General features: G+C 42.1%; 1 protein-coding gene and 1 pseudogene across 1 annotated transcript; one reads left to right on the forward strand and one right to left on the reverse strand.

Moving 5' to 3' along the window:
• Positions 1–5,828: 5,828 nt before the first annotated feature.
• Positions 5,829–18,395, reverse strand: LOC147439566 (uncharacterized). Its single transcript, XM_086484041.1, has 2 exons — positions 18,362–18,395; positions 5,829–6,679 (listed from the first exon to the last, which is right to left on the reverse strand). Exons 1-2 carry the CDS (start codon positions 18,393–18,395, stop codon positions 5,829–5,831), a joined length of 885 nt encoding a protein of 294 aa, XP_086340167.1.
• A 194-nt stretch (positions 18,396–18,589) lies between these two features.
• Positions 18,590–21,057, forward strand: LOC147439567 (uncharacterized; annotated as a pseudogene).
• The last annotated feature ends 6,089 nt before the right edge of the window (positions 21,058–27,146 follow it).

Below are 27,146 nucleotides of genomic sequence, written 5' to 3' on the forward strand. Positions count from 1 at the left end.
CATGAGGGCAACATGAGGAGGAACTTGACAAGTGTCCTTGCTGCCTCTTCAAGCTGGGGTTTCCCTTGTGTGTGTGTGTGTGTGTGTGTGTCCTCTCTCATCCCCCCCCCCCCCCTTGTAGGCTCGCCCCCCTCCTTGTAGGGATATTTTTTACTTTGGATGAGCAAGCCCCTTAGTCATCAAGCATGACAAAGCACTTGAACTAGGGGGTGTTCCCACAAGCATCTCAGGCAAGCATCTCAAGGCACCTCAAGCACCTTAATCATGTAGCAAGTGAAGCACTTCCAGCATGGAGCCAGTCAAGGATCTTAATTAAGCACCTCAAGCATGTCAAGTACCTCAAGCACGACAAACACCTCGAGCTTAGGCCGGGTTCCCACCTCAAGCTCAGCCCTATCTTGCCTAAGGTCAAAGGGCTTTTACACACATTATTGGAGGTCTTCAATGAAGCTAACCCTAAGGTCTTATGCTCCATTGGTTAGCCTTTCTCTTTGATAGACCATCTCTCATTTGGGCCCCTTAACCATTGGCCCCGTGTTGAGATAGATCTATAAGCACATGTCTATATCTTAACCCTTGTTCCCGTGTATTCTCCCACATTAAGTGATCAGTTTAATATGAGAAAATCATTTGGGTTGGATAGATATTAATTTTTATGAGAAATGTCAAATTGTCAAAGGACGGAGATTGGAACGTATGAGTGTGACACTCATGAATGAGGCAATGTTTTTTGCAAAAGTCGATGCTATTGGTGATCATTCTCAGAAACCATCATTTAGTGTACAATCGGAAAAAGAAATATGGTGGTTAGGAGCTTTTGAATTTCCAAAGGAGACTCGTGAGGTGTTGGCATGGGTCTTCTCTATGATCCCGTGGATCACAGAGGTTATTAAGGCACAACTAGAGGGAGAAAAGCTAGAAGTAGATGGAGTAGGTACATTTGATGTTGAGTGGCACTTAGGAGGTGATCTAAAAACAATCAAATGTATACTTGGGTGTAAACAAGGTGCTTCATCACTTCTTCCTTGTCCATATTGTGTACGAGGATACAAGGAGAGTACTCGTGGCTCCACGTCTTCAAAGAAAAATGTCATGGGAAGTCAGGCAACAGGGTCAATGGATGATGATGCAAGGGATTGGGTGTGCTCGGTGTTGAAGTGTCCTATCATGGAGGTCCCCAATCGGTCGACAAAAGATAAAACATGGCATCCCATTATCAATTTTCCACTTACAAATGTACACGATACTTTTGCACTTTGCATGCCTTTATGCGTATATTTGATCGCTTGTTAAAGCTTCACATAGAGTACGCTTTCACAATGAAACCACTTTCCAGATCCGTGGAAGCCATTGAAATAGTTGAAACAATTCTAAATTCGATTGGATGTCATGGTGGCAATGTTTCTATCATCGGTGAGGTGGATAATATGCATGAAGTGCCACAAAAAGTATCTATGAATGGTGTGAAAGCACGTAGGTTTTTCAAGAAACCAGAGATGCGAAAGGAGAGGGGTGAAGAGGATGCTCCATGGGAGCTATGGAAAGCGCTTTGCAAGTGTATGACCGATCAAGATTCAAATCCCGTGCTTGGAAATCTGCGTAGGCAAGTGTGGCACCACTTGGAGTTAGTGCTTCAAATCATGTGGAAACCCCAAACCACGAGCGAGCAACAAATTTTTTTCAAAGATCACATTTCGAATTTCACTAAAGCATTTGTGCAAGCGTGGGGAGAGAGCAATATCACACACTACATGGTAAGTTACTTTGTTCAGTTCAAATTTTGATGCCATACATAAATATTTATTTGATCTAAGCATTTTTTCTTGATGCAGCATATTTTGTATGCGCATGGAGCATTCTTTATGTCAAAATATGGTTCATTAGACATGTGGAGCACTCAAGGAATGGAAAAATCACATTATCGAGCCAAAGGTGTTTACTTTAAAAATACACGTCACGGTGGTGGAACTACAAGATCCAACTACATGAAGGAAATGTTTGATTGGTGCTTTCGTTGTTCTTTGGGGAGATGTCATGCCATAGAGCGAGCGCGAAAGTCAAGTCTTGCCAAGGAGGTTAGGAGACAATCTCGACTTATTGCTAAAGAGAAATGGAGAAACTCCACCGGACCCCTTAATCATGCTAGGTGGCGTGAAAATCGCCATAGAGTGGGCAAACGTTGGTTACCCAACATGTAAAACAAATGATGCTATGCAATGTAATGTTTATATTTGTAGATGTCTTTGTTGAGTTGTATATAATACTTCTCCATTTATCTATTTTTTGTTTTTTATATTTTGATGATATTAAGAGTTTTTTTAAGTGGCCTGGTTAAGTGTGAAGAGACCTTTATTTTTTTAAATAGAGGGCTTTTAGAGAAGAAGGAGTCTCATTTTCAATCTTGCCCCTTCTTACACCATGGCACGCACAAAGAAAACAGCAAGAAAAGATCAACCTTTTTTTGCTCACCCTCACTCAACCATCCAAGGTGCTCAAAGACCACCTTGGATACACGAACAAGAGCTCTTAGAAGAGATGGAGAGAGAATGGTCAGGTGAAGAGCAACAAGACGGACAACCTTCACGCAAGAAGAAACGGGTAGTGACATCAGACACAGAAACCGAAATGGACAACGAAGCACAAAGTCCACCATGGAGCGGACAGGAGATCCCAAGCAATCATCGAGTTCCAGCCAGGAAGACATTGCCACGTAGCTTCGGTGCTCTGCCGTCAGATCAGTCTAGAGGTGATCATGGGTTACTAAATGAAGAGGATTTTGAGGATGTAGCAAACGAGCCAGTTGGAGCGCAGGGTGGAGTTGAAGAGCCAGTCGGAGCACATGGTGGCCTTGAAGATGCGCAAGCTCCCCCTCGCAAGCCCTCTCGTAAAAAGAAAAAGTTTTTCAAGGTTCTCCCTCGCAAGGCCCATGTCCTAGATCCTACCATCCCTCAACAACGGGCTCCAGCTGTGAAGCGACGCATTCCAAAGGCATTGCAAGAGATTCGTCACTATCAAAAAACTTCAGACCTTCTCATATGCAAGGCACCATTCGCACGTTTGGTAAAAGAGATCATGCAAAGTTATCGAATGACGTTTCGAGTTCAAGGTATCGCCATAGAAGCTCTACAAGAAGCGGCAGAATATTATCTAATTTCTATTTTTGAAGACACCAACTTGTGTGCTATTCATGCAAAATGGGTGACAATAATGCCCAAAGATTTAGCTCTTGCGCGTCGAATCAGAGGACAAAGAGATTGAATTTGACTTTTAGGCAATTTTGCTGATGTAAAGATATCTTTTTGAAATATAACGAGTCGTGGCGTTTTCAAATATAACGAGTCATGTACATTTTTTTTAAGTGATAAGTAAAGCTAAGTAGAGAGAGGAAAAGAGAGAGAGAGAGAGAGAGAGAGAGAGAGAGAGAGAGAGAGAGAGAGAGAGAGAGAGAGAGAGAGAGAGAGAGAGAGATGTGGATAAAAGAACTGTCAACCAAGTTTGGTTGATTGAATAACCAAAAAAACATTGTATTCTTATAATTTTTGCTTAAAAAACCTTTAATTAGGTTGTCTAGAGGCTTGCCTCAGAGGCGCGCGAGAAGCCAAAAGTAAATGTTACTTCTGACTTCTCGCGTGCCTCTGCGGCAGGCATTTAGACAGCCTAATTAAAGCTTTTTTATGGCAAAATTATAAGAATACAATGTTATTATGTTTTTATTGATGGAGATTGGACTGAAAAAAACTCTATATTTTGATTCAGAGAATTACACAAGTGTATCACAAGATAGAACCAATCATATACTATCTATCGTACAATAAACTCAAGATAGAAGTTGAAAAGTACCAGTTAAAATCAATTTCCATTCGAATTTTGAAATAACAAAGTACAAAGATGTGATATCTCATTACATACTTGAAGGAGTTAATTACAAGATTTATGCATCTATTGACTGCTTGAGCCATCTAAGATATGGCGAGCAATGTTTTCTCGGCGCTCTTGGGCGCAAGGAAGCTGTTTGTGCAGCACATCCCAAGCAATGTTTTCCACATTGCTTGGGATCCCAAGCAATTGTCTTAAGGCCACGTTACAAAGCACACGAACACGAATGTGTGTCGCAAATGCAGCACTGGCCAGAGATTTATTTACAAGATATATAACTTGGGAGGCTTGAGATATGGTTGACAGGCATAGGATGCGGCTCATTGCTTTCATCATTGACACCCAAAATTGACCACAAGGAGTGTACTCCTTGTGGATTATTGCAAAGCCGTCTTGGGGGAGCTTGCCAAGGTAATGCGCAAGAGATGATTGCCATCCAAAAGCTTGGCGCCTACCATCTCCTCCCCGACCTGCATGCTCATCCATCTCCACAACATTCTACAAAGATATCAATAGGTAAATAAGATTTCAGAATGCAACAATGAAAATTAACGTAATCACAAAACAAAAATCAATTAATACCTCTTGTTTTTCGTCGTCTTCATCGTTTATGCCTTTGCTGTCAAGAGAAATAGATGAATTGGGAGCCATAGCGACACTCTCAAGTTCATCTATATGAACAGACATAGGAGTGCGTTGGGCTTCAAGCAATGCGCCTGTAGCTACAAACTCATCCTCTGACACAGATGAGTGCGGTGCATCTGTCACTACCACCATTGCCAACTCCACTGTATCTACCACACTCTCTCCAAGGGGAAGGAGGCTTCGATCCAAAGGATCTGAAGAGGGGTCAATGGCAGAGGACTCTACAGTGGCACAGAGGATGGACAGACACTCATCCATGCGGATGTCAAAATTCTTTTCAAGATCATGTAAAAACAAATATTCCTCCCCATCTATCACAATTGGGGAGAGGTGTTCTAAAAAAACCTCCGGAGTTAATGTCTCCTCCGGCACATCTGCAGCGGGCTTAAAGGATGCTTCTGCACCCTCATCACCCATGGATTTGGTGGCATCCATGACACCTCCTGGGTAGGTTAGGGCAAGAATAACTGGGTGCCGAACTTCTTCTTTTTCAAACGTGAATCTTCAATGTACTGACCTGCCTCACCCGCAATTACACAAAATCGCTGAAGTCGCTGGGTGAAAGGCCGATTGCCTTTGTGTATGTAGCGAAGCAAATCGCATGGAATCCACAATTCCCCTTGTCCGACAATTGGTACAACATACTTGTCGATGTAAAATTAAAAAAATTCTAAGATAGGCTGAAAAGATTGGCTGTTTAGGTGAATAGTTGCATTCACATCAGGGAATTGGGTGAAGAAATTGTGAAGATCGTCACGATCTTGCCACTCGGTTGTTTGTAAAAACGCTTGGAAGCATTGTAACGCCATGGCTTCGGGAGGGGTGGAGGAGGATGCCATAATGCTAGCTCTTAAAGTAGGAATGCAAAGAGTGTTGGAGCTCAAATGAGAGTGTGAACAGGCAAAGAGTGTGAAAATGGTAGGGTTTAGGAGGCTTTATATAGCACGCCCCCCCCCCCCCCCCCCCCCCAAAAAAAAAAAAAAAAAACAATAATTAAAATATTAAACAATTTTCATAAAGTAACACAAATAAGAAGAAGTTATAAAAAACTTACAAACTAAATTACAATCATTTAACTCAAAAAACACATCACTACAACTTTAAGATAATGTGCATTGCCAAAATTTGATACAACCATCTGCTTGAACTTACAATTATGATATTATAAACAATTTAAGTAAAAAACATAACTACTCTAATGATAAAATCAAATTCTCTTCCATCGTCCACGCCTTTTCAATATTTTGAATCGTGCTCTCCATGCGGCTACCAATCTAGCAAAAAATAAATAAATTAGCATACCCAACTTAGAGTAGGGAATAATCAAAAGAACATAAATATAACATAATTAAGAGAGAAAAATCATTCACCTTATGTCGTGCGATGCAAAATTTTGTATCTTCTCCATGCTCTAAACCCATTATCATTAAGTGCTCCCGCACATTGGCCAATGTCCAATGCTTGTTCACTTGGACGGTTTCAACGGCACCACTCGACAATTTGATTGCAATATCAAATACCTCAATTGTAGCATCGGTGGATTGCAATGGAATCCATTCACCAAGCTTGCACATCCACCTTTCATAGAAGTACCGCACGTAAAGAGTGGAGCGCACCTTGATGAAACGGATAGCAATGCCGAAACTTCCAACCTGACACCGAAAGCGATCTCCATTGTAAAGTCCTTCAAGATACCCCCACTTCTCCCCAAGGATGGCTTCCAATGTATCGTATTGTAGATCTTTGCAAACATACATAGTATTTGTATGATGGAAAGGCAAAGATCCAAAGATGCTAGCGAAGAAATGAGCAGGACAACACCATCCAAGCCCAACGGAACGCGAGGCTTTTCCAAATTTTAATGATGCTCTCACATCAGCTACAATCTTGGCTTTCAATGACATTATAGTGAATGCATCTGGCGTTGGCCACTCCATGCTACGCAAGGTTGTAGCCTCCAAAGGCTGTAGCTCTCCATAGCCTGCCTCATCTATAGGTACAATGTACTTGTCGGTGTAGAAGAACACCCTCTGTCGTGCAAGGTTTGATGAAGTTGTGTTGGAGAAGAGCATATCCCCAAGACTTGCATGCATGGCCGTAAATGTGCATGAAAGGCACGAGAGTGGTTGCTCCTCCACAAGGCTAGAAGGAAAAACATCTACATAGAAACAAAACAGTCCGTGAGATGTAAAAAGTCCATTTTTTTGCTACCACCAAAACCATTGAAGTGCAAGGGACATACAATTACAAGGAAAATCCCTTGGGTTGGTGATCCCTCGTAGACGCATGTGTCCAAACATGAAAACATGTTGAACGATTGCCACCGTACCCTTGTCTCTTACTTGCTTGAAGCCTAGTAGTCTTCCCTTCCAATGGAGATCAACGTTTGTTCTTTCACGAACACGATGGGGACCGATTGCGGAAGGTTGCATGTAGACCCACGCACCTTCTTGAAAACGTTGAGGTTCCCATTGCTGCTCCTCATTCTTCGAGTTGTGGAGAACCATACTTTGAATGATGGGTTTGGGACGTCTATTTTGACCATTGTTTGCCATGGATGCTTAAGTGGGATCTTGAAATTGCAATGGAGAGCTTGGGGAAGGAGGAGGGAGACAAAGTTTAGAGAGAGAGTGGAAGCTTACAGTTGCAATGGAGAGCTTGAGGAAGGAGGAGGGAAATAGAGTTTAGAGAGAGAGTGGGAGCTTAAAGTTGCAATGGAGAGCTTGAGGAAGGAGGAGGGAGACAATTTAGAGAGAGAGTGGGAGCTTAAAGTTGCAATGGAGAGCTTGAAGAAGGAGGAAGGTGTAAAAGTTTAGAGAGAGAGTGAGAGCTTTGTGTTATGGAAAGGGGCTATGGAGGAAGGGAGTCTTGGGCAAAAGGTTCTAGAGTGAGAAAATGACTTTTTGATCATAGGGTAGGTTTGGGGGGAGTTTTGGATGGAATATTTTGAATTTTTTTTTTTGAAAATTTTGAAATTTTAGGGTTTTTGCAAAAACGTAACTGTGGACCCACCACTCCCCCCCTCCCTTTTTCCCCCTCCCTCTTTTACCCATCCACCTCCCTTTAGGATACAAAGCAATAAATGAGTGGACAACCCTATTATTCTCTCTACTTTCTTAGGTTTTAGACTTATATACATTGCTCTCTTCCTATTGGCTGGAGCCTAATTAACCTTAATCCTATATGGCCCAAAGAGAGTCCACATTTTTCCTAATGTTACACGCACAAAGGCTGCTACATGATCTCTCGGATCTCTGTTTCCCGTGTATTTCTTGTTTACCCATTTCTGCACTTGAAAAGGTCTAATTCTACGATGGTCTATAAATCTCATCATTGGATCTCCATGTCCTAACCGATATACCTCCTCTGGTCTTCTGTAGTAGGCTCGTTCCTCTCTCAATGGTGCTCCTAAGCCGCAGTTCTTGCAAGAGATGGTTCATCTCTTTGAACTCGTTCTATGGGTGGTCTTCCAGGCTCTGTTGACCCTTGAGTCTTTGGCTTACTCTCTCCTTGATACCGTGAATAGAGTGGTGGTTCTTGTAAATCCCTTAGACCTCGTGCAGCTTGATAACCATCTCGATGTTGGTCTTGTTCCAATATTGCACTTTGTCAAAGCCATGCATGCAATGATGGTTGGGTTGTTGGTTGGTGTTGGTTGTTGAATGTCTACGGTCAGGTGGAATGTGAGTTCGCGTCATACTCCTTTGAAAAGGGATTTGTAGACTTGCTAGGGGTGTAGGTGGCTCTTGGTACTTCATCGGGGGCATATGCTGATGCTCCTGGAACTGTTGCCTTTTCTACCTCCTCTGGGAGAATACATTGGTATTCTCGCCCGTACCTATAAAAAAAAACAATATTCTTCCCCATAGAAATTTCATAAGAGAATAAGTAAAGAATCTTGTCTTTTCTTCACTCGTTTGGATAGGGTTCTTTGCAGCAAAAGTAAGAGACTATCCCCTCGCTCTCATGCTTGTAGATTACCACATTCTCATTATAAGTTGAAACCCTGGTTGTTTTCTTATCATACATAAAAATCGCTCCAGGTCGATCAATGTTTGGAGGCGGTTCTTGAGTTTCTGAAACCATTTTCCCTTTCGCCATGTTATCTCCATATCTATTGTAATATTCAGGGTCACTAACTATCAGATAGTGGTTCCCCTTTTTGTCTCGGAATCTATCTCCATCATCATAGACTCGAATTATTTCCAGTCTCTGAGCCGGACTTTCTTCAATACAAATATACTTGCGTCCTCGATAGTTAGAATAAACTAGGGCTCCCCTCGAGTTTGTTCCTTCTAAGAAGATCACAGTGAACTTGGAATCATTCAAAGGATTTAGAGAGGTGCCTCCTCCTGGCATTCGTCCATCATAGGTGAAACCTCTTGGATGCTGGCTACCCATCATGAAGAAGAATTTGTCTGATGAAGTGTCAGTATCACTACCCTCCTCAATAATCGATGCTAGTGGATCTAGCCTTGCCTGAGTTACACTCTCCTCGGTGGACACTAAGCTACCTTGGTCACCTGCCACCTTTTGGTCTCTAAAAATGTATCTTCCTGATCTTAAATTCATCAAACTTATCAATGCAAATTATCACAAATCCAACCACTCACCTCACAAAGGATTAGTCTCCGCACAACTTCTTGCTTTGCCGCTCAATATACCTATACACAAGCGTTTCATTTCGGAAATCGAATCAAAGCATTTAACCACTAGAGGTGATCTTAGTAATGATTGGTATAACTGGAGAGTTAACCTCAGCCATTACTGTATTTTATACACTACTGATGTTCTGGATTAGGTCTGCTAATCTGGAACTGTACTTCCCTTGGACGTTGGTCAATTTACGTGAAAAGTTTGAATTCAGTCTTTGCTCCATCAAGAGGTCAAACAAGGTCCAAGTTCACTTCTGAAAGAAGTTCTGGAACCCTTAAGTCAAGTGGAACCACACTGTATAAGCTCAGTCAAATTTTCTCTTCATTAAGCCCTAATAGACATCCTACGCAAAGGATGTCTCCTGCTCTGTTTTGCCTAGATTTTTGCACTATGGATCCCCCTTGATGTGCTGAGTCCACAACTGTTTTTACTTTTTGATTTGGACACCTATAAGCTGATCAATGGATCAGAAATGTGTTTCGATAGCCTGCTGTTGGTCTTGATCAGTCTAATCAACTCCAATTTGGACCAAAATTGACTAGTAGTATTGCCTCAGGCTATAGGCTTGCCTCAGGCTATACAACACCTTGATATGCCCACAGTCAGTATCTGGCTTCAATTTCTTGCTCTAGACATTCTACGCGTAGCATGTCTTTTTGCTCAAAATAGCTTCAAATGCAAAGCACAGACTCTCCTCAAGATGCTGATCACTTTGGTATGCTCAAAATTAGGTTTGGGGTGCAAAATAACACAGATGAAATCCTACCCTATACAACACTTTGCTATGCCCATAGTGAGTATCTGGCTTCAATTTCTTGCTCTAGACATTCTACGCGTAGCATGTCTTTTTGCTCAAAATAGCTTCAAATGCAAAGCACAGACTCTCCTCAAGATGTTGATCACTTTGGTATGCTCAAAATTAGGTTTGGCGTGCAAAATCACACAGATGACATCCTATGCGTAGGATGTCTTTTTGGTCTGTTTGACCCCAGTCTTGACCCATAGCTTCCCCTTGATGTCAGCAACCCAGTGGTATGATTAGATTTTGTTTTGGGTTTCAAAAGTCCCCAATTTTAGCTGTTCTAGCCTTTTTCAGTCAAAAGTGCTAAAGTCTGCTTAGAACCCAATTTTCTCACCCAAATGAGATGAAACCTCTCTTAGTCACTCAATATATAATGCAGATCATGCTCATGCAGTCATCCTATGGTTTTGGTCTTAAAATAATGCCTTGGCACAATTTGGGTAGGATGTCTGGCAATTTCAATCTATCGGGCCTTATCCTGTCAAGATATGATCAAATTTCCACTTTGCAGGTGAAAATAGGATAAAACCTACCTTCTGAACACACTGGTCAACTCAAAATTCCAAAATTCCCACCAGATTAGCCTGTAGACATAGCCTGTAGACATCCTACGTGTAGGATGTCTCTTGGCTTAAAATTAAATTTTTTTCCTGACAGAAATGCTCATGATGCTCTGCAGCTCTACCAAAAACACTCACAGTAACTTTTGGACTTCACTTCAACTTTCAAACACACTTGCGTCTTTTACAACCTTGTGATGAATCTAACACTACAAGAGGTCCTTCAATGTAGCGACGCTCAAATGGGAAAAAGCCCGGTGTCGCTATATAACAAAGACTATAGAGACGCTTATAGCAACGCTCATAGAGACGCTCATAGAGACGCTCATAGAGACGCTTATAGCGACGCGCATAGAGACGCTTATAGCGACGCTCATAGAGACGCTTATAGCGACGTTCATAGAGACGCTTATAGCGACGCTCATAGAGACACCGACCCTGTAAAAATAATTTGAGGGCACCTGAAACTCAGATCTGTAGATCTGAGTTTCGGCGCTCTCTGCACAATAGGTATACCTGTCCCCCCCTGCCCCCCCCCCCCCCCCCCCCCCCCCCCCCTCTCTCTCTCTCTCTTTATCTCTCTCTGACATACACACACACACACATGAGGAGAGGAGGGAGAGCCAGGTATGCTCCCTCCCTCTCCTCTCTCTTATGTTCCCTTCCCCTCTTTCATTCTCTGTCTCTCTCTACACTCTGTGTGTGTGTGTGTGTGTGTGTGTGTGTGTGTGTGAGAGAGAGAGAGAGAGAGAATGTACACACACATGTGTAAACAAAGAACACACACATACACATTGAGAGAGAGAGAGAGAGAGAGAGATAAAGAAATGAAATGAAATGATATATTTAACGTCTTCAAAATGCCAAAATGACTTATGAGACCAATCCGATAAACTCCTTGTGGATCTAGTCTAATGTCTAGGTACAAACATAAAAGTGAAGTGGAAGACTAAAATCATTATCATCTTCATCAATTTCCAACATTGGGCATTGTCTGAGAAAGTAGTGCATCGGTCGGTGAAGAGCTTCGTCAATGTCCGCCTTTGTAAATAGATGTAATGGGTATCTCCCATATCGCTCTAGAGTAGACTTGATTCTCTGATGGAGCCTCGATTGATATCGTGGACGTCTAGCTCTCCCGAGCTCAATGGCTCTTTCAACTAATATTTTAGTATGAGAGAGAGAGAGAGAGAGAGAGAGAGAGAGAGAGAGAGAGAGATTGAATTATCGTCCACGGAGGTCATATATGACCCATGAGAATAAAAACACAACATTACAAAAATTGCTTCTCAGTGCGGGCTGATACATATCAGTTAAGGACCGAGGGTGCATCAAGAGGGTAGAGTAGGGAAAAAGAGAGAACAAAAACCTAAGGGTCAGCTGAGAGGAGAGGTTTGGGTTTTTGAAATTCCTGGATGATCGCTTTGCCACCTTGTTAGACTGCCCATTTGCCTTGCTTGCATGCTTTTGCATTTTCTTGAGCTTGCTTGCTTTACTCTTGAGTTGATTCATGGTCCATTCTTCTGCATTCCAAAGCTTTTTTCCCTTGAGAAGACGAGATTCACGTAGCAACTTCATATGCTCATCTTTGTCCTTGAAAGTGAGTATGCAATGCTTGGGTGGCACATGTCTATGTGTATCATTGATCCAAGCAACAGTTTCGGGCTTGATGTAGATAGGTTGAAGAATGTCATTGATCTTGGTGATTTCTTCCTGAAGGGTGTCCTCCGCGGTACACCACGATAAGTGTAGCCCCCCAATGCTGACCTTGAGGCCAAGAGATTCTTGTAGCCGACATTCTTGTAGGGCCGCCTATATCTTGGTGTCAATCTTCTTATGTGTTGTTTCATGTGATTCTTTCTCCACTTCCACTTCCACTGTGTGTTCTTTTTCAAGCAGAGCTTGGCTCTCTTCTTCCTTCGCATCTTCAAGCTTTTGTAAACATTCTTTAAGACTCTCCTTTATGTCTCCAAACTTTTGACTTTACAACCTATATACAAAGCTAAATTTTGGAGGACCTTAAATTTAGAGTCAAGTCTCTTATTTCAAAAGTTTTTGCGTACAAGCTTGAGAAGGATAGGTACAAGGCATTGCTAGTAAAAAAGTCAGCCTTGAACTTATGACTTCTTATGACTTCTTCTTGTCCTTGCTAACACTTGCCCAATATTTTTGCACAAGTTATGCAATGTAAGACGCTTTGTAGGTTATCTTTTTGTCCCTGACGTTCCTTCTTTTCAAGATTTTATGTACTTGAATTCGAGTTCTATAGGTGGAGGAATTTATCCCAAGGAGTTTTGTGAACTTAACTGTACCACAAAGAGTGATTGTTGTGCCTTTTTAGACCTTAATATTTTTCAGACTCCCTTGGGATTAGAAGTAGATATCTATGATAAGCGCCTTGAACCGGAATATGCCAATCTAAAAATCATCTGTATGGGCAAGAGCACGAGCTGTTTCTAAAGTCCATTTGCATTTTTCCATAGACAAACTTCAGAAACGGCTTGTATATCTGGCGTTTCTTCTTGCAGTTTTTTCTACGGCTTGCCATGCGCGCTCTTGACTTTGCCTAAAGCTTACCTAATCAACTATAAATGGTTTGGGCAAGCACATAAACCATTTTCGAAGTCCATTTGCGTTTCCGGAGTCCGTTTGTAATGTTTCATAGAAAAACGAGAACGGACTTTAGAAACGGCTGGTATATTTGGTGTTTCTTCTTGTGGTTTTGTCTACCGCTTACCATACGCGCTCTTGACTTAGCTTAAAACTTACCTAATCAACTATGGATGATTTGGACAAGCCGTAGACAAAATCGCAAGAAGAAACGCCAAATATACAAGCTGTTTTTGAAGTCCGTTTGCCCAAACCATTTATAGTTGATTAAGTAAGCTTTAGGCAAAGTCAAGAGCGCATATGGCAAGCCATAGATAAAACTGCAAGAAGAAACACCAAATATACAAGTAGTTTCTGAAGTCCATTTGCGTTTTTTTGCAAAAAAACGCGGACTTAAGAAATAACTTTTGTGTTTGGCGTTTCTTCTTGAAAATTTTCCTACGGCTTGCTATATGCGATATTGACTTTTCCTAAAGCTTACATTATCAACTATGGATGGTTTGGGCAAGCGCACAAGCCGTTTCTGAAGTCTGTTTGCGTTTTTCCATAGAAAAATGCAAACGGACTTCAGAAACGGCTTGTGTATTTAGCGCTTCATCTTATATTAACTTTGTCTAAAGCTTAACTAATAACCTATGGATAGTTTGGGCAAGTGTTGAAGACTTTTCGGAAGTCCGTTTGTGTTTTTTCATGGAAAAATACGAAGGACTTCAGAAACGGTTTGTACATTTAGCGTTTCATCTTGCGGTTTTGCCTACAGCTTGCCATACACGCTATTGACTTTGCCTAAAGCTTACCTAATCAACTATGGATGGTTTGGGCAAGTGTTGAAGCTGTTTCCGAAGTTCGTTTGCGTTTTTTTGTAGAAAAACGATAACAGACTTCAGAAACGGCTTGTATATTTGGCATTTCTTTTTGCGGTTTTATCTACGACTTGCCATACACGCTCTTGAATTTGCCTAAACCTTACCTAATCACCTATGAATAGTTTGGACAAGCACACAAGCCGTTTTTGAAGTCCGTTTGTATTTTTTTGTAAAAAAATACGAACGGACTTAAGAAACGGCTTGTATGTTTGGCGTTTCTTCTTGCGGTTTTGCCTACGGCTTGCCATACAAGCTCTTGAAATTACCTAAAGCTTACCTAATCAACTATGGATGGTTTGTGTTTTTCATAGAAAAACGTGAACGGACTTCTGAAACGGGTTGTATATTTTTGTCGTTTCTTCTCATGGTTTTTTTCTATCGCTTGCCAAACGCTCTATCGACTTTGCCGAAAGCTTACCTAATACTCTATGGATGGTTTGGGCAAGCGTTGAAGCCGTTTTCTAAGTCTGTTTATGTTTTTCCATAGAAAAAAACAAACGAACTTCAGAAACGGCTTGTGTGTTTGGCGTTTCTTCTTGCGGTTTTGCCTACTGCTTGACATACGCGCTCTTGACATTACGTAAAGCTTACCTAATCAACTATGGATGGTTTGGACAAGCGCACAGGCCGTTTCTAAAGTTCGTTTATGTTTTTCCGTAGAAAAATACAAACGGACTTCAGAAACGGCTTGTGTATTTAGCGTTTCATCTTGCCGTTTTGCCTATGGCTTGCCATACGCACTATTAGCATTGTCTAAAGCTTACCTAATCAATTATGGATGGTTTGGGCAAGTGTTGAAGCCTTTTCGGAAGTCCATTTGCATTTTTTCGTGGAAAAACACGAAGGACTTCAGAAACGGTTTGTAGATTTAGCGTTTCATCTTGCGGTTTTGCCTACAGCTTGCCATACACGCTATTGACTTTGCCTAAAGCTTACCTAATCAACTATGGATGGTTTGGGAAAGTGTTGAAGCCGTTTCCGAAGTTCGTTTGTGTTTTTTTGTAGAAAAACGAGAACGGACTTCAGAAACGGCTTGTATATTTGGCATTTCTTCTTGCGGTTTTATCTTTGGCTTGCCATACACGCTCTTGAATTTGCCTAAACTTTACCTAATCACCTATGAATAGTTTGGACAAGCACACAAGCCGTTTTTTTAAGTCCGTTTGTATTTTTTCATAAAAAAACACGAACGGACTTAAGAAACGGCTTGTATGTTTGGCGTTTCTTCTTGCGGTTTTGCCTACGGCTTGCCATACAGGCTCTTGACATTACCTAAAGCTTACCTAATCAACTATGGATGGTTTGTGTTTTTCGTAGAAAAACGTGAACGGACTTTTGAAACGGGTTGTATATTTTTGTCGTTTCTTCTCACGGTTTTTTCTATCGCTTGCCAAACGCGCTATTGACTTTGCCAAAAGCTTACCTAATCAACTATGGATGGTTTGGGCAAGTGTTGAAGCCGTTTTCTAAGTCTGTTTACGTTTTTTGATAGAAAAACGCAAACGAACTTCAGAAACGGCTTGTGTGTTTGGCGTTTCTTCTTGCGGTTTTTCCTACTGCTTGACATACGCGCTCTTGACATTACATAAAGCTTACCTAATCAACTATGGATGGTTTGGACAAGCGCACAGGCCGTTTCTAAAGTTCGTTTGCATTTTTCCATAGAAAAATACAAACGGACTTCAGAAAAGGCTTGTGTATTTAGCGTTTCATCTTGTCGTTTTGGCTACGGCTTGCCATATGCACTATTAACTTTGTCTAAAGTTTACCTAATCAACTATGGATGGTTTGGGCAAGTGTTGAAGCCTTTTCGAAAGTCTGTTTGCGTTTCTTTGTAGAAAAACGCGAAGGACTCACAAAACGGCTTGTATATTTGGGGTTTCTTCTTACGGTTTTATCTACGGCTTGCCATACGCGCTCTTGACAGTGGTCGATGATTGGACATGAACCCACACCATACAAGCGCGAGTATGCGAACAAAAAGGGCTTAAATGTTCTTATGGACATTCAGAGTTATCGCTCCGACTTGGGCCATATTTAACCTTACACTCTTAGATTTGTTATATTTTAATAATAAGCTAAACATTAGATTGTTTTGTAATTATTTATTTATACTTACATAAAGTCTTATTGTGTTTTTTTTTTTTTTTGCAGTATCCGACAAATGTGCCGCTCGGACGCGATGAGACGTCAGATTAGTTGGCATCAAAGTAGCCGTAGCTAGATAGCACTAGTTTTATTTTTTTCACAGCGTATATTAGGAGATGACGTGTGTACGTCAATTTTGTAACTATTGGCCAACAATGTATTTTTTCAATAATTAATCACAACTGCGTTGTAGCTAGTACATTTTAATCAAAGCTTAATAATCAAGTTATTTTGCCTATGATGTGTATAATTTTGTCAATTTATTACTTTGTCAATTCACTTTTATAGATATACTTTTGTCATTTTTGCATCTTAGTTTTGGAAACTTTATGTTCAAAATGGTTGATGGGGTGGCAGGGTAATGTATGCCCTGCCACCAAAAAAAATTATTCTCGGACGTCGCTATATACGTCGCTATTTTTGGACTTGCAGCGTCGCTATTTGCGTACCTATATGCGTCTCTATGTGCGTCGCTATGAGCGTCTCTATATGCGTCTCTATTTGTGTCGCTATTAGCGTCTCTATATGCGTCTCTATTTACGTCGCTATATGCGTCTCTATATAGCGACGCAAATAGAGACGCATATAGAGACGCTAATAGCGACGCAAATAGCGACGCTCTCTTTTCGACGCGCATAGCGATGCTTATAGTGACGCCGGGGGTAAAAAAATCCCCGTGTATTTCCGTCACTAAGGCCGTCACAACTATGAAGAACCTCTTGTAGTGTAACAAGCAAGTATACATGCATGAAGTGCTCTAGATCGTGAATCATGATGTCCTACTTACTCTACTCCTACTCATCATGTGAAATGGTGATAATGGTATTTTGATTGCTTCCTGGCCTCTCCGGACTCTCAAGCTCTTCTCTCACCACTTCTACCACTCCAACTCCTACTCATCAACTCAACTAATACCTAAAACTATCTCAGTCTACCTAAATCTACCTAAGTCGAAGGATCTAGGTCAGACACACACTCCCTAGATTCTCTCTAAGACCTAAAGAGTCCTCTACCCTCTGATCCTATCTAAATGTAAAATGAGACTCTTGGCAAGACAAAGAATCTCTATCCTCAAGGACTAGTCTCGGTCACCTACCTAAGGTTTTCGTCCCCGGCAGCGGCGCCAATGTTGGAGGGATACACCGCGACGGATGTCAGCACAGAGAGAACTCACCTAACAAGATTTCTCAGCTAAAGACGAAGCTCGACCCGCAGGCGCGTGGAAGCTAGCATAGGGTGTCAACCTACACTCAACCGACTCCTAACTAATTCCTACAGAGGTCTCTGCCCCATGTCTAAGTCACAGCCTTCAAGAGTGCATAAGAGGAAACTTCCTACAACGCTTTCTAGAGCCGAATACCCATCAAACAATCTCGAAACACCACAGAACTTGAAGGAGACCCTACTAACACCAATAAATCGCTCTCCCTACGGTCTATGAACCAAAATCCCAACCCAAAACACCTGGTGCAAAATCACGTAGGATGTCTAGCCGAAAGTTGCAGGTCTTCGTTTATGAAATCTAAAGTGCTTAATATGTAGCTCTACTCAATGCGGAGTTAGGTCATCGAGTGAGCTCAATGTAGCGAGCTTTGGAGCGAGCTTTTTTTTTTTTGGCTGCCCTCCCTAGCTCTCCTTCCTCCTCCTTCCTCCTCTTGCCGCCCATGTGCCTCCTCCCCTCCACTTGCTTCTCGTCCTCAGCCTCCTCCTCCAACATCCTCCCTCCCCTTCACCTTCTTCCTCCATCTCCTCCTCTAGCCGCCATCCTCCTCCTCCTTACTCATCCCTCTCTTCTACCTCATTCCTCCCTCTCTCTCTCTCTCTCTCTCTCTCTCTCTCTCTCTCTCTCTCTCTCTCTCTCTCTCTTTTCCTCTCCCTCTCTCTCTCTCTCTCTCTCTATCTTTCCCTCCCTCTCCCCTCTCTATATCTCTCTCCCTCCCTCTCCCTCTCCTCTACCTCATTCCTCCCTCTCTCTCTCTCTCTCTCTCTCTCTCTCTCTCTCTCTCTCTCTCTCTCTCTCTCTGATCCTCCTCAGACCTTCTCTCTTGTCCTTTATCACACTAATCCCCATAACGCCGCCCACATTGCAATATGGTTTTCTAACCCAACACCCCCCCCTCTCTCTCTCTCCTCTACCTCATTCCTCCCTCTCTCTTCTCTCTCTCTCTCTCTCTCTCTCTCTCAGATCCTCCTCAGACCTTCTCTCTTGTCCTTTATCACACTAATCCCCATAACGCCGCCCACATTGCAATATGGTTTTCTAACCCAACACCCCCCCCCCCCCCCCCCTCTCTCTCTCTCTCCTCTACCTCATTCCTCCCTCTCTCTTCTCTCTCTCTCTCTCTCTCTCTCTCTCTCTCTCTCTCTCTCTCTCTCTCTCTTTCTTTTTTGCAAGAAATAAAAAGGAATGCAGCAATTCTTGGGCAATGTGGATCTTCTGCACCACAAAACTCCTCGTTGCAGCTACAAACACACTTGCTGGAAAAGATATTCTGCCTCTATGCAGATCGCCACATGGAACTTCAATCTCTTTGGCAGGTGAAACACTCTATTCGTTGACAGGTTGGGCATCACCAATTTCTTTTTTCATGTAAAGAGTGGCGGTTAGCAATACATGATGACAAGTGATAGAGAGTTGGGTTAATCTTGTAAATGGGTCATACTCATCACTCTGGAATTGGCGATTTTAAGAATTTCCATTATACATTGGTCTAGTCACTTCAACTCGAGGATTTTTGCCTTGTCACTAGAAAACTGGTGAAAACAAAAGGCAGAAGCTTTAAGAGCTCTCACACACTGTATTGAAAGCAGTGGATGAGGTTTACAGAAAGGTAATAAATTAGGTCGTCTTGGTCCTTTATGGGTATTCCTCTATGAGGGGTGTTGTGAAATGCCTTGTAACACAGAAGACTTTTAGTATGGGATTTCTTTGTACAGGTGCTGGAAGATGGCAAGAAACAAAACTTAGACATCACTGAAAGAGTGCACATGAGTGAGGCTCGTTTGAAAGAACACATGGGATTCAGAGCCTCAGAGGTATGGCTATGTAGTTGTTCAGTACAACTGCAAGGTGACTGTTTTGTTCAAGTTCACTGCCTATGATAAACCTTCAATTCTCCATATAAATCTTCTTGGCAAGACCATAAGTTGAGCTCCAAAATTGTGCTGGCATGACAAACAGGTGATTGCACCTGGAGAACTTCCTTTGATTGTGCGGTTGCGGAGCAATATTGCGCGGTTGAAGGGCCTTTATAATGCAAAAAATGATGTAAATATTCAACAATCACTTGTGCTGACACGATTGTGCAACGAAGACGTTGCATTGAAAGAGATGCTCAGTCTTCAACCTTGTGTTAGTACAAGACTTAATGAGGTCACAACAAACTAAAGTGCTTGCACTCTAGTTTTACCTCATTCAAGTCTTATCTGCTCTTTGAATACGGATTGGCTGTTCATGTGCTCACCAGTGCTATGGAAGTGCTTGGCATTTTCTACTCGGGAAACTCAGCCTCAAGTCGCTTGAAATCTGAGCATGACAACGAGTATTCACCCATGCTTTAGGCATGTCGTAAAAGATAGTTTTCTTTTAGATTGATGTTAGACTATATGTAGTATGAAATGGTGTACCAACTACTGCAATTGAAAGACTCAAGAAAAGGATTGTGAACAGCTTCTCTACCCATTTTACCGTACTCTTGGAGCAATGGAGACTTGTTCATGAAGGTGCCTTATTTACATTTTTGTTCCTTGAAGAAATGTCATTGCTTAGCACAAGCGTTTGAGCAACAATCACTGAGGATCTTTTGTGGTGTGTTTAGGGGACAAGAAAGGTCTTGGAAACTTTTCATCCTAGTGAGATTTTGACTAGACCAAGCTTGCAAGGTGGTTGCAGCTTTTCCTTGTTTCCCCTTAATGACACCTTCTGGAAACTGTACCTGGCATGTTGTGTAACACATCAATGGCCATGACTTAAATTTTTGTGTCCTCACTTGAGCTACCTAATGGCTTTGCCTTTGACTTCGCCTCTTTATACGTTGGCCACAGGATATCCTATGCTCTCTCAAACCAGCACGGCGATCGAGTTTTGGTGTATTGATACCAATTTTATGCCCTTGCATTCTTGTCTAGATTCTAGGGAGACAGCTGCTAGAAAGAGAAGTTTCGACGATGGACGTGCACCACCAATACCTATTGGAAATGCCTCAGAAGACAGTTTTCCAAAGCTTTTTGGCCCAAAAACTCACATTATTGTGAAGGAGAGTAGGATTGTCAGATTCATCTCAGATGACAGTTCCATGCTAGAAAAGCTTGGTAAGTGCATACTACAAGCTTAGACATTGTCTTGATTGCAAAATCCCAACATTTGTGGGTTTTGTCTCGTTTTGCAGGCCACAAAATCCTAAAGAAGCTTGAACGCATCATAAACCATTTGAAATGTGAAGTTGAGGAGGATGTTGTCATGACTGAGCCTAAGTCACTCCAGAATGCATGGACTTCAACCTTGGAGCATTGCTTCTCAATACCACGCAACTTGAATGCAGGGGCACAAATGCAAGTTTTGGTTTCAAAGGGATCAACTTCCCATCTATGTTTCAACGAATCCACTATACCAACTCTGAAAGACAAGAATGTTGTGATATGCTCACAAACAAGATGTAAATTCCTTGCTGTGAACTGCGCTGGCATCACCCGATTGCCTTTAATACCTATAATGAACAATCAAGTTGAACCTAGCGAAGTGACATACAGCACATTGATTGATGGGCTGGGCAAGAAAGAAAAAAAAAAGGGACGATGCAGACATATCGATATCGATATTGATGCAGACATATCGCTATTGATGGAGGCGGGTGCATGTATTAGCCTCGCGAGGGGTGGTGCTGCTCGGAGATAGACTTACGTTTTCTTTTTGTGTGCTTCCTTGACCGCTTGCCAGTGAGAGAGAGAGAGAGAGAGAGAGAGAGAGAGAGAGAGAGAGAGAGAGAGAGAGAGAGAGAGAGAGAGAGAGAGAGAGAGAGAGAGAGAGAGAGAGAGAGAGAGAGAGAGAGAGAGAGAGCTTACTTGGGAAACGAGGCATGCTTAGACGATCTTACTCAGAAGGAAAAAAAACATAAGAGGAGCAATATCGCTATTGCTCCATTTATTTTTGTCTTTAAAAAAGCCAAAAGAAAGGCAGCAATATCGATATGGCTATTGCTCCTTTTTTTTGGTTCGTCAAAAAAACTAAATTTGCGCTCCCCAACAGTGTTCGGAAAAAATGTGTCTCAGCTTAGTATCATGCCCTTTTGAATTTCCAAAATGCCGGTTGAGGGCAAGGGGAAAAGGATAAATTCTACCCCAAAAAAGAAAAAATAGTGTAAAAAAAAAAAACTAATTTTCTAAAATTTCCTCTTGGAAAATTAAAGGAAAGGAATTTTGTATGCTTGGAAAAATGATTTTTCCCGAACACTGCCTCCCAGCTTGCATACGTCCCCCAACTTCATTAATAGAGCTCTTCACTTATCTCATGTACAGAAGTACCAGGACAACCAACAGTCCTTGGCCAACAGCCCACTACACGACTCCCACTAACAACAGCCCACTACACGACTCCTCCTCCTCCTTCAACGCAAACTGCCCCCCCATATGGACCGTATCTTGTTGCCCCCTCACCACTCCCTCTGCGGCATCATCCAGTCTGCATTGGCCGTCGGCACCTTGCACAATACGGATCCCTCAGCACAATATAGATCCCTCGGCCAACTACACCTGCAGTATCATGCAGGAAGTTGCAGACCACGACCCTGCTATAGCTACTTCTTTTGTAGGTCTTCACCACGGACGCATTGGCAGTACTGAAGATGACAATGCTGCAGCCCAACCGCGCGCTGACAAGCTTGAAAACTTTCTATCACATTACTACATGAAAGAGAACCCATTGCAACTCGACTCAGAAAGCTCCATGTTTTGCAATAGTACCACCACAACCTTGGAGCAACATCAATGTGCAGCATCAACGAGCGTGCCATCCTTTGAGAGTTTTGACATGTTTAATGGAAGCTACAGCCCAGCAAGTTTGCAAGATGAGGGAAGGTTGCATCAACAAGATACTGTACATCCAGTGTTGGCTAACCCTAATCACTCAATGCCTTACCCGAGCGACAAAACTTGAGAGAGAGAGAGAGAGAGAGAGAGAGAGAAGAAGAATAGAGTTTTAACATGGTAGGAAACTATAGAAAGAGACCTTAAAGATATAGGGAGTATTACTTTTAATAGCAACATCGCTAGTAACACTTCATGATGTCCATTTAATTAGACCCTTCATGATATCAATGAAATATATTTATTTCTTTTTTTGTAGGCTCTACATGACTATTGCATCGAGGTCATCCCTTGAACAAATCTCTCAGAGTCACGTCACGCTTCATGGCTAGCAGGTGAAGGTCACAAGCCTAAGATTTCTTTGTACAATGCAACAGTTTCGGATATTGGGAACACTCTTCTTCAGCAATCCAAAAGAATGGCATATACAGAGGGTAAGTATATACGAAGCGGACCAAGAATAAGCAAGATGAGAGATAGGGCAGCTTCACGACAATTTCACACACCTACTCCATCACAGACTAGCCGTGTTGTGAATGATGCAATTGGAGGAACTGATCTTCCAAAGGTGCCTGAGTTTTTTGGAGACCGGCTTACAATGACAAGGCGACGCAAGACATTCAACAATGTTATAGGCGAGGAGGCAAATAGTTCACACAGGCCAGAGTATGTCACTCAAAATGCTGCTCGACAAAGAAAGGCTCGAAAGTTGTCATTTGGAGATGCATCACAGGTAACCCAAGATCACTCTATGGACACAAAGAGAGAGAGAGAGAGAGAGAGAGAGAGAGAGAGAGAGAGAGAGAGAGAGAGAGAGAGAGAGAGAGAGAGAGAGAGAGAGAGAGAGTGTTTGTGGGGGGAGGGGGGAGAGAGAGAAGAGAGAGAGAGAGAGAGAGAGAGAGAGAGAGAGAGAGAGAGAGAGAGAGAGAGAGAGAAGGAGAGAAAGAGAGAGTGTGTGTGGGGGGAGAGAGAGAGAGAGAGAGAGAGAGAGAGAGAGAGAGAGAGAGAGAGAGAGAGGGGGGGGGGGGGGTTAGAGATAGACAAGTGAGAGAGAAAGAGAGACAAAATCAGCACCAAGCGAAAGATTATCCTTGATAATAGTTGGATCTATTTGAGGGATACAAAATGTTCTGTATGTGAAGATCGCACTATTAAGAAACAAAATATGCGTCGCAAGGCATATGAGGAAAAGAATAATAAAAACAAGGAAATCTCTCATGAAGAAAATGTGCCCAAGGAGGAGGCAAGTCTCTCAAGCAAATAGGGATGCGTGACCTATGAGACCGAGTTACAATTGAAAATATGATTTTGGAATTGTAATGGATACCCATGGAATGCGGGGGTTGGCATTGATGAACTAACAAGCAAAGCCGATGTTGTACTTCTTGTTGAAACTTGGGAGCATGATACACAAAGGATTAACGGCTTGGACGATTATAATGTACATTCATTGATGTGGTCAAAGAATCTCAAGCAACGAAGAGGACAAGGAGGGTTAGCATGTATGGTTAAGAAAGGATTGGAAGATTTTGTATCAATTGTGAAAGATGACAAGTACAAACGTTATGTATGGCTGAAAATTATGACACCAAAAAGAGCACCCATTTTTGTAGCCGGTTGCTACATTCCTCATCATGATTCTCCCTTTTATGCTTGCATGGATAGAGATCAACCATTTTCTGATTTGGAAGAGGACATTGCTTATTTCAAAGGTGAAGGTGATGTTATTGTATTTGGGGATATGAATGCTCGCACAAAAACATTGCAACATGATACTCAACAATTTGATATGCCATACATTTCAAGGGAGTTGGAGGAAGTTCACTTGTATGATCGTACTTCAATGGATGAGAAAGAGCCGGATCACTATGGAAAGTTACTTTTACACATGTGTAATAGCACGGGTATGCTCATTGCCAATGGTGTATATTTGTGGAGTGGAACCAATGGATTTACATGTAGAAGACATAATGGGGATAGTGTGATTGACTATATGCTACTCTCTGAAGCCATCATGTATCGCATAAAGAGTTTTATGTTTGGTCAATGGACCCCGGAGTCCGACCATCGCACCTTATGTATTGACCTTTCATGTGGAGAAGCAACTAAGCATGATAATCTCAGCCAAAGGAAAGAAAAGTTATCACTATGTATGGATTTCAAACGGGCACCAATGTACATTAAAATGGTTGAGCAAAAATTATGGATGACAAAGCTTCAATGTGATGCACCATTGGAAACTAAATGGGAAGCTTTCAAGAAAGCTATTTGTTCTTGTGCGGAAGAATGCTTTGCCATAAAGCATCTCCATGGTATCAACAAAGATAGATCACGCAAAAGGTGGTTTGATAAAGAATGTCAAGATGCTCGAAAGTCCTTGATAAAGCTTGATGCAACTATGGACAAAGACAACTATCAAAGTCATTTGCATACATACAAGGCATTGATTCAAAAGAAGAGAAGAAGATGGGAAGTAAAGCAACAAGAATTTCAAGTCCAAGAAAAGGCACATGCATGTGGAAGATTTTGGAGAAACTTGAGAGGCAAGCAGGTTGAGAATTTTGGTAACTTGAGTCTAGTGGATATGTACACACATTGTAGGCAATTATATGAGCAAGAAAATACAGAAAAAATGCCATTTTATGGTTCACTCCCATGTATGCCGTCTTTTTTTACTATTGAGGATGTATGCAGTGGGCTTGAAAAGTTGGCCACTCGCAAAGTGGGAGATCTTCAAGGTATCAAGCCGGAGATGATCAAATGGACGGGAGATTTTACCCATGAGTGGATGTGTGATATGTTCAACCTTGCACTTGAACATGTTATGCCTTATGATTGGAGTACTAATTGGGTTAAGCCTTTGCATAAAGGAGAGGATGTAAAGAATGTAAGCAACTACCGGACTATAATGATTGGGTCTCTTATGGCACAGTTATTTGGGTCCATAATGGAGATGAAATTGAGTGATTGGGCTGAAGAGAATGACAAGCGTGCAAAGGGACAAGCGGGTTTTCGTCGATGCCATAACACCATTGATCATCTTGTCACTCTTCGTGTTCTCATGGAGGAAAGTCGGTTGAAAGGCAAGTGATTGTATTGTTGTTTTGTGGACTTTAAGAAAGCCTTTGATATGATTCCACGTAACAATTTGTGGAGAAGGATGGAAGAACTCCAAGTGCCAAGTGAGTTTATGCTTGCGGTTTCTCGAATCTATGAGAAGGTGATTTGTCAATTGCGCATGGGAAGAGAAATTTCAGAAATTTTTGTAAGCACTATTGGGGTTAAACAAGGATGTCCATTGTCACCAACTCTCTTTGGTCTATGCATCGATCAATTGGAACAAATGGTACTTGACTTTATGCAAGAAGAAGGCATTGAAGAGGTCACTATTTGCAATGCGGTAATCATGCTTTTGTTGTATGCGGATGATGTAGTGCTTCTAGCACACACTTTAGAAGATGCACAAAAGCTTATGGTTGTCCTTGAGAACTTTTGCTTGCATAGTGGGCTGATTGTAAATGATTCCAAAACAAAGGTTATGCTTGTGAAAACCAACCATAAGGAGAAGCCATGCATTGTGTACAACAACGAGACACTTGAAGTTGTTGAGAGCTTTAAGTACCTTGGCCTTGAGGTTCCATCCAATCACAAGTGGCATGAATGTGCTATGCGTCGTTTGGAAGCGGGAAAGAGAGCATATTATGCATTTGAGAACATGTGTAATGCGGGAAACATCAAGTGTTGGGTTCTCAAGAAGTATCTTTTTGATGCATTGGTGACACCGGTTCTTCTTTATGGAGTTGAAGTGTGGGGTGGGAGCATCTCAAAGTCTACTTGGAAAGAGTTTGAGAATGTCCAAAAGCGTTTTCTTACAAACTTTCTCCAAGTTAAGACACAAACACCATATATGCTCCTACTTCTTGAGTCGGGATCTCTTCCAATTGAGGTTATGGGCATGGAAAGGGTTGTGGAGTACATGATAAAGATGCGTCAAAACCCTCACATCGACTTCCTACAATTGCATGGGAAGCAAGCAAAAAAGTTCAAAAGACGCATAAAAGCAAGATCTTGAGCACGGGATGGATGCAAGACATAAAGAAGTGGTTTGGGAGATGGGATGCATTACACTTGCTACATGATGCTTCAATTGACTCTCAAGTGAATGAAGCTTTTCTACAACGCCAATGTATTACGGCTTGGGAGAAATCCGGTGGGTCACGCTTCATACATTACACCACCTATATTGTCCCCAACTACAAAACCATGTTCTTCGCTGAGAGAGGAAACCGTACTCACACTTACATGCTTGAGCCTATTCCCTTGTCCGCGATACGCACTATCGCAGCAATTCGGCTTAGCTCCCATTTCCTTCGATGCGAGATAGGGCGTTGGGGCAATGGAGAAGAGTCAAATCGATTGTGCACATTATGCTCACTGCAAGTTCGAGAGTCTGAGTACCACACACTATTAGAGTACTCAGCTTTTGATCACATCCGAACTTGCTTCTCTCACATTTTCAGCCATAACTTAGACCTACACACATTCCTCTCCCAGCCAAAGTGTGGGCTCTCCATTGCGACTCTCATCACTACAATTTTGGAGCATCAAGAGTCACTCATCAGCCATACACATACTACATCACATGTAACTTTGGTCCCATAGGTCATATTTGACCTCCGAGGACGATAATAAAATCTATCTATCTATCTATCTCTCTCTCTCTCTCTCTCTCTCTCTCTCTCTCTCTCTCTCTCTCGCCCTCACTCTCTCTTTCTCTCTCGCTACTTAAGGACCTCTCTCTCTCTCTCATCATGTCTCTCTCTCTCTCTCTCTCTCTCTCTCTCTCTCTCTCCAAGTCCACAAGAGAGCGTTTACATTCCTTGACTTCCTCTTCAAGTTGCA

The sequence above is a fragment of the Adiantum capillus-veneris genome, chromosome 16 (assembly GCF_014529385.1).
Source record: "Adiantum capillus-veneris isolate H3 chromosome 16, ASM1452938v2, whole genome shotgun sequence".
In the NCBI taxonomy this organism is placed as follows: Eukaryota; Viridiplantae; Streptophyta; class Polypodiopsida; order Polypodiales; family Pteridaceae; genus Adiantum; species Adiantum capillus-veneris.

Excerpts from the sequence above, each read along its gene's own strand:
- LOC147439566 (XM_086484041.1), bottom strand. The coding sequence starts at position 18,395 with ATGGGGATTAGTGTGATAAAGGACAAGAGAGAAG. Across the intron at positions 6,680-18,361 it reads GATAAAGGACAAGAGAGAAG|ATGTTTTTCCTTCTAGCCTT; the intron begins GTCTGAGGAGGA and ends GTTTCTATGTAG.